General features: G+C 35.7%; 1 protein-coding gene across 1 annotated transcript; it reads right to left on the bottom strand.

The window, feature by feature from the left end:
* Nucleotides 1–888: 888 nt before the first annotated feature.
* On the bottom strand, nt 889–7,208 carry G6PC2 (glucose-6-phosphatase catalytic subunit 2; the record flags this gene model as incomplete). The annotated part of the gene is made up of 5 exons (XM_079131869.1): nt 6,976–7,208; nt 6,301–6,410; nt 4,023–4,134; nt 2,191–2,306; nt 889–1,400 (listed from the first exon to the last, which is right to left on the bottom strand). The coding sequence occupies exons 1-5, from the start codon at nt 7,191–7,193 to the stop codon at nt 889–891; spliced, it is 1,068 nt and encodes a 355-aa protein (XP_078987995.1). The 5' UTR covers nt 7,194–7,208.
* Nucleotides 7,209–8,699: the final 1,491 nt, after the last annotated feature.

The following is an 8,699-nucleotide window of genomic DNA, read 5'->3' as shown; positions in this document are numbered from 1 at the left end:
CCAGAATTTATTGAAATATTGACAAGAACTACTGTGAAACAGAGACCAGGAGTTAAGAAGAGGTTCAAGTCAATCTCGGAGTCTGACTGATCATTTCTGCTGAATGTGCCTATGGATCCATATCTGCAGCCATTTCTGGCCCCATCAAGATCCTGTATGTAGGGCATAAGTCAAAGTGAATTTGGCATTTCAATATATTTTCTGGAAAAATAGCTATCTTACATGGCGATCATCATAGAATATAAATAGAAACATTTATTCTTACTGATTTTTACCTCTTAAAAATGAAGAAACAAAACAGTATAATGGAAATATATATCAGAAGATTTGAGTTCTAACTCCTGTTCTAACGTGGCCTGACTACATGCAAGTTTTCTGACCTGAATGGACTTCCATTCCTTATCTGAAAACGGAGGGGATTGGATTCCACTGGGATCACCACTACAATGCCCACGGGAACAAGGAGCAGCCAGACCTTAAGAGAAAAGGATGTGACACTGGGGCTTCTGGTGAGGTGCTGAAGACTGGGACAAAAGGAAGAGTCCTTCCTAAGATATTGGGGGCAGTGTTCAACTCCAGTCGATGGTTTGTTAGGTGGGAGAATGCAGGCCCTGTGCTGACATATTGTCAGATTTTTTCAAAAAAAAAAAACAGACTTTTTTTCTGTTTTGTCACTATTCAGGTTTTTAAATAGGGACAACTAATTAAAAAAAAAAAAAAAAAAAAAAGACCACCGTGAAGTTCAAATTAGACCTATGCATGGGGCCCAAGGCTGACATTTATTTATGTCTGATGAGATATTCTTAGAGTCTTACCCTGCTCTTTGGTTCTGCCTGTGGAGGGGGAAATAGGGATTCTGGGACCACAGAGCTTTAACTCTGAACACCTCTATTTCATCTTCTTTTCACTTGGTTTCATTAACATATGTATACAGTAGGGAATCAGAGCCACCACAGTCAATGGGATGGATGCACTTTTACAAAAAGACAGCATGTAAAATAAATGCTCTGTGTGAGTTGGGATCTTGATGAAGTGGTAGAGCTGCAGTGTGGTCAAAGAGGTTATGGCACAGAGCAACCGGAAGCTCCGCTTATAGCCATTCTCCCCTCGGCAACTCGTAAGGAACATCTCTGAGTTGATTGCAAAACCCAAGCCAAAGAGAACCCCGAGGTTTCTCACAAGTCCAGCAAAAGGTGTGGTGTCAATGTGGATCCAGTCTGGGTTGGCACACCACTTTTTGGCTATGGGTACAGACCATAGCAGATCAATGTCCAAGAGTCTGAGAAGCAGGTAAAAGCCAAGTGCAAACAGGAAAAGGAAGAGGTTGGTCTTCAGGTACATGCTCAGGCTAGCTGTCTGGATGCCTGGAGTATATTCAAAGGCCTCTGCCACAAGCATGCCTGGGGATGGGAAAGAGACACTGATGATGACCATATACCCTTGAGCTCTATGGGGCTCATTCTTATCTACAGTAAGGAATTTTGCCATAGTTTTCAATGACAAAAAGGTCGTAGACACCTAGGTTCTATCAATTTTCTAAAGTATTTTAAAGGCATTAACTGAAAACACATTTGCCCACAGTCTTTTAACAATCCATATTAACCCAGAAGGATGAATCTGTAGTCAATGGCACTGAGTGACAACACATTTTATAGGCAGAGCACTAAACTAACTAAATTAATATTTCAATTGCTATGGCCAGTTAGCTTAGAGAGGCTTTGAAAGGTATGTGGCACTGAACATCAGAAACTCAATCATAATGAATGCAGCTTCAGGGATATGAAGCAGCTGCTTAATGAAGTCCAGTCATGCAATGATCACTTCAGATAGTTTGGAGAGTGTGTCTTGATTGTAGGTTACAGGGTCATTATTAAATCTTCCCAACCAAGACAAAAACACAGTCTCTAAGTGAAGGCGTAGGAATTGGACTTAATTCTCGTTATACTTCATAAAAGCCTATCTTGCCATGCAGTTACACATTTATGCTATTGAGTGAGACCATGTCATTACTTACACAGAGGCTGAGGTGTGTTGCACCACTTAAGCTCCTGGGGTAGCATTTAATATCAGTGGTTTGAAAGACCCACCTCTGACACTGGAAAACTGATTACCAGGGAGAATTGAACACCATAAGACAAATGAAGCAAAAGTTTTCAAATGACACAGCTAAAGATAAGTGATCATATTTACCACCAATTACTCCAAGAATAACTTGATGAGGAAAATGTGTTGCTATGAATACTCTGGAGATGCAGACGCTGATTTGAATCAACCAAAAAAGACTCCAAAGAAATGACCTGGTCAGTCTACAATAGAAGAATAGATACAAGTGTAAAAAGCAAAGAAATTGCATCACTCTTAAAATTAGGGGGTGACACGAGATGATCCTTCTCAGAGGAATCTTCCAACTGTGACATGACATGATTCTAGTCTTTTCTTCCAAATGCTTTCTTGTGCTCCACAGAATTTGAAAAGCTTTAACAGAGATTTCTACATTTCTCAGCGCACCAAATTTAACAAATGCTTTCTCCTAAGATTTTAATAAGTGTGAAAAAGAAAGTCAATCTGATAGCTAGAAATAAGGAAAATTGTTTTAACAGAGAAACGTTAAGGGAAATTCAAGTTTTGGGGAAATTACTAATATCCAGAATGATTTAGAATAAATCACATGTAGTTTTTACTCCCTGTCATTTGTGCTTCCTCTTTATCAACCTTTCTCAGCCTCTCTTTGAAGAAAACACACTGACTAGAGGCAATTGTATAGACTCTCAAGAGCCCTGGTTCTTGTGTTTTGAGACATAGAAAATAAGGAAAAGGGACTGGGTTACATACTTTCAGCATGAAGCTGCAATGTGCAGAAAAGTTATAAAATATTAAGATCTGAGCAATGCTTGTCATTAAAAAATTAATAGTATTGAGTTTCAGGAATCTTTGAATGGTTATAGAAATATGGAGGAATAAAGAGAAGGAGACTTTGAAGAAGGAAGTAAGCTGGGGCTATCCATGATAAAGAAAGAATCATCAAGGATTTAGTGATGTTAATGTAAGGAGTGGGCACTTGATAAATTTTTATAGATGAAGAAAATATTGCAGTTATAAAAGTTAAAAGGAGTTATAAGAAATTTTTTTTAGGAGAAACGTGTTTTTTAAGGTTTGTTAATTGGAGGAAGGAATGAACTATAGAGACTTTTTTAAATTATTCAATACTACTTTCAAAAATGGAATATGTGATAGATCTTGATTGTTTTTATTTTAGAAGAACTTTTATATAATGGTGTATGTTATAATATATAGTATTTTTTACAAGGGTTGATTGACACATTTTATCTCAGCTAGGCTGATAATTTATAAATAAAGTGGTGCTAAGGATTGTTTATTAAAACAGTTAAAGGATTTCAGGAAAAAAAAGAGAAGAAACAGCTCAGATCCTACAAATGTGACTAATTTGAAAGTGCCATGGCTTTCTAAATATTAAGAAATCTACTAACATGAAATCATTAAATCTAAATTTAATTTTGCAACTAGAATGTCTTTAATTTTTAAAAACTGCACAGTCTTTAAAGCTAAGAATATATGTTATTCATGTCAAAGCCATTGGCTCTTCAAAGTGGGAAGCACAATTTTACTAAATAAATTGATGCATTCAAGCAGAATGGTGATCCTTACAACTTTCAGAATCTTAAAGCAAGGGCATGTGGACACAAAAATGTTTCCTTATATAATTTTAGATGACTTATTTATGAGCTACCAATAATTGAATTTTGGAAACCCAAAGGCACATTTAGCAAGTCATTAATCAGTTAAACATTTTCAACTCTATTATAAAGTGGCAATAGCTATAAGCTAATTAAAACATTATCTTAAGGCAAAATATTAACTTTCTAGTCATTCTGCTACTTTGGCTATGATAGAACAAGTGCATTTAATTCAACTTTTAGTATTTTTATATACTAAAAAGAAGTTTTAGAAAAGACTGAGTGTTCATTGTCATATTCTGCTACAGAAACTGGAACCAAGCTGACCTGTGCAGAGTGATAGAGAACTTATCCATCCGGCTGACAGCGTGACTCATGGCAGCTGTTACCATGACATACCAGACACATGACGAGCCCATTGCGTGACCAGAAGGACTTCCTGCAACAAGTATCATCCATTTGAAAGGTAGTTAATTATCAATATCAGAAATGGACCCTGGAATAGTTGTTTCATATAGCATAGGCTATATGAAATGTTTAGAAGTAGGAACAAATAAGCAAAATTGAGTCAAATCAAGTATTAAATAGTGTTCAAAGTTTTTGTTTTTGTTTTTTTTTTCCTGAGCTGGGGTTGTAGCTCAGTGGTACAGAGCTTGCCTACCAAGTGTGAGGCCCTGAATTCTATTCTCAGCACTGCATATAATACATAAATATAATAAATAAATGTCCATCAACCACTAAAAATTTTTTTAATTTTTTCCTTTTTTCAAGCTCATTGAATTCTAGACATCAATATCTTCAGAGATAATTAAGAACTCAGGCTGTTGCACCAAAGTCTTAACACCACCCATTCATTCTTGATATCAAATTGTTTTTAATTGACAAGAAAATTACAATACTTGTATTGAATCTTTAATCAGTTTATTTTCCCTGAACTGAAAAGTCAAACTCTAGAGCATATCATTGCTACACTCTGGTTTACTGATTAACTTACAAATGATGGTTTTATGCAACCAGCTACCCCTGTGTCCATCTTGCAGCCTGTGCAATGAGAAATTTTGTTATGCAATGGGGGTGAGCAGCAGTTGTAAAGGGGACATTAATCCTGGCAGAAAAAAACCTAAAGTCAGGTACCCTCTCCACTCCTAGAATGTCTTTCCCATCCTGCTTGGTTTTATTTTTAATCACTTTACTTTGATGTTGTCCCTGATTTTTCAAGTGGTAGACATTCCTTCAAGTTACACAACAATCTGTCTTTCAAAAACAAAACAACAGCCTCTTTTCAGTTAAACAAAGACAAACCTATTTCTTATCTGTAGGAATTTCCAGAGCCTTTTATATGCTTAAGTGAATTGTACATCTCCAGAGGTGAATATAGAATGCAGTATATTTTGGCTTTTTCTTCTTTTTTTCTCTCTCTCTTTCCAGAAAATGTTTCATAAGATGGAACAAATGCTGGGAAGTGCTAGGATAGACCAAAATAAAATTTAAATAGTCTCCAAGGTTATCCATCCATCCATCCATTACACATTGGTTTCACAAAGATAAAAATGCATATCATCCTTGCCCTGATATATAGGTTGCCTCAATATATAAGGAATTAATTATAGTACAGTATGATAAGTGATAGACGTGTATATTTTATGGGAACAAAAGAGACATTCAGAAAACTCATTAAGAACTTATACATCCACTCTATTCAGGGTTACTTTCAAAGGATGTCAAGTCACAAGAATTTCATAGTATGTAATTGGGAAGGTACAGTATAACACCTTCTAATAAATTAAAACAACATGTAATTTTTCTTTATATATACATCTAAAAAAACAACCTTTGACAGTATTTCTATTTGTCTTGTTTTTTGTTTTTTTGTGTTTTTGGTGTGGTGGTGCTGGGGATTGAACTCAGAACCTCACACATGCTCAATATATACTCTACCACTACCCAAGTTACATCTCCAGCCCTCAGTCTTTTACAGTCTTCATTTCTACAGTAAAGATTCTACAGTCATACAAAATCTTATTTAGGATAAAGGGAAGTGGACTAACAAGTCTATTACGTACTACCCATACAAGAGAAAAAAAAAAAGAAATTGTTCTAAGATTAGAGATAGTCTTTACTGGCAACAGTAATACTGGGAAGTCCTTACTTTTCCTACAGAAAACTTGTCTATTGTTCCTCATTCATGGGATTCTCAGAAGACATAATAACTTGGAAAGTTGCTCAGCAACAGATAAATCAACACTTCTAGGATCTCAACATTATTTTTTGGGAATTTGTTCTGGCTAACTGGTTTTTGTTTGTTTTAGAATCAAACCATTATATTCTTCCAGAAATGAAATGCCCAAATACAAAATCATTTGGGGGAATATTCTGCCTATTTATCCTTTCACAAATGACAAAATGGAATTTGATTAGCCATAAAATTTCTTTGCTTTCTCGTCATCCATTTTGATGCTTGTGAACTTTTAGCATTCTCACCAAGGACATTTCCTTTAATACATCATATCCTTTAATACATCATATCCATTAACAGACAATAAGCATACATGATGACTCTCTGTTGGAATATCATAAGTTACTGGAGGCTACCTGCATTGCTTACCTGGACCTGTTTCACATGTTGTAGGGAACTGTTCAAGACATGGACTTGAGTGATTTGGGTAAATCTGAGTTTCTTGGACCCACCAGTAAGGCCGATGACCAAATAATATCCTGTATTTAAAGAAATATAAATATTCATATATTTTAAATGCATAACTATAATTAACTGGAGACTAGCTATTTTTGCGTATAAAAATGACTTAAGCAGAACGTTGATGGGGGAAGGGCATGGTTAAGAGACTCTGAAAGAACTTGGTTTCTAGTCTCTCATTCAATTTAGAGGATGGGATTTGGGTTTCAGCACCCTAGTCTCCCATAAACACAGGAACTCTTTTCCTTGTAGGGAGGTCCTGTGGGTGCTTTGTTTACTTAGACTGGGGATATCAAAGTGTCACCTGGAATCATCAACTTGCTCATAATGATGCTGCTAATTTAACTAACTTCCTGATTAATCACAAAATATGCATCACAGAGTTTTGGAATTTACTTTTAAGTTGGTTAAAGCATACATTTCTATGCTTTTTGCAAGTTCCACTTATGAATCTGGTGTTTTAAGTTAACTGTATTTGAAAGATTTTTCAAGTAAAACTATTCACATCTGCAATTTTATCAGTAAACCAAAGCTACAAATGTAAGATTAAGTTTTAGGAAAAATGAAACAAAACAGAAGTCTTACCACTTAAATATAAGATTGAACCAATCCCCAATGACAGCTACCCATATCATCTTGGTCCCAACTGTCTGATTAAGTTGAAACCAAAGTGGAAAATAAATAGAAAAGATATTCCGGGGGTCTCCAACATTGGACATGAAATTTAGAAATTCGTAGTAAGCTCTGTAGTCCTTCTGCAAATGTTGAATAATGAGCACTCCATTTCTATGAAGGAAATCCATCTTGAAGAAAAGGCAGTTCCAAACAGAGCAATTGAAGCTGAAGTACTCTGAGTCCTACGGTTTTTATACAGGTATCTTTGTGGCATGTTGAACCATTACTGTGACATGTGATGCTGACCATCTGTGAAGAAGGCACGTTGGTCCTCCTCTGTTGAAAAGCTCATTTGTTTATGATTTTAATTGGTGAAAAAGCGGTGCAGTACATGCTGATCTGTGGCAATTTTGAGAGAAATTTGGATAGAAGCACAATGTCTTTCTTATGCAACCTCCCTTTTGTGTAAACAGTTGGATCATGTTTGTTTGAAATTTTTTACACAGTTCATTTCCTTCAAGAGCAGACACTAGCAATTTCTATGCTTGGCTAGAAGGCTATGCAAATAATTATTGCATGTCAAATAGCCCTTAAAGCTATGCATTTTAATTTAAGATAGACTGTGACTCTCCGACTATTTAATGAGTCTTTGAAGAAAACAGTAAATATCTGGACATGAAAATTGTATATGATATGACATTATTTTCTGATCACACATTTAAATAAAAAAGAGTTTGGTATTTACCATTAAAGAGAAGAATAAAATACACGTGGAACAGAGAAGGAAATGTATAGAATATATGAAATCTGGAAGGAAATGTGTTGCTTTTTGTGAGGCACAAAAGCAGAAATTAATGTCACTTACATAATATAAATGTGTTAGGACTGAGTTGTGGTTTTCATTGACTAGAGAAAACAGTTGAGAGGATTGGAGAGTTGTCCTGTGACAAAGATAGGAAGAGACTTCAAAGGACTTTTGATCAATCAAGAATATGGTTTGTTGCAAATATCGTTCAGTAGAAGTGGGAAATGCCCAAACATGTAAATTGGGAATGAACCAAGGCAGCCCAGAAACCCATGGGTCCTGTCACTATGAGATGCAAGTTCTAGAGAGATAAGTTCTATCTAGGAGGGTTAGTGTGGAAGTAATCAAGATTTGTCAGGAAATAGAGGTGGATCTAGGTAAGATACTTGTTACCTCATCTTCAAGATTGTGATCTTTGCTAATCACATCCTCCTTCACCAGAAATCTTCTTTACAGGCTGTGGATATCACCTTGAACTTCTCTTGGAGCTGAGTCCTATAATTTCACAGCATCATTGTAACAGGCATCTGTTGTCTTCCCTGGAAAATATGTGTTGACTGACCATTAAAATCTTGTGGGTGCCTTTTTATAAATGTACACCTTTGTCTCATCCCAGACCAGTTAAATTTCTGGTGATGGAGCCTGGGCATTGAAATTATAAAAGTATTTCCCCAGTGATTCCAATGTAGCATCAGGGCAGAGAATCACTGAACTAAAACAATTCATATGAAGCATGAGCCTTAACCAATCAGATCAGTTCTTCTGACTTTTTATTTTGCATATTCAGGTTCTATAATTTCTATAATCACTTTAATGAGCCATGAGGAAGAACATAGCTTCCCTTTATACTTTTCTTAAGAAGTGTTTAAGCTACATAATTCATAATATT

Source organism: Sciurus vulgaris (assembly GCF_902686455.1).
Source record: "Sciurus vulgaris genome assembly, chromosome: 3".
Lineage (NCBI taxonomy): Eukaryota > Metazoa > Chordata > Mammalia > Rodentia > Sciuridae > Sciurus > Sciurus vulgaris.
This window is presented reverse-complemented; position numbering and strand designations above follow the sequence as displayed.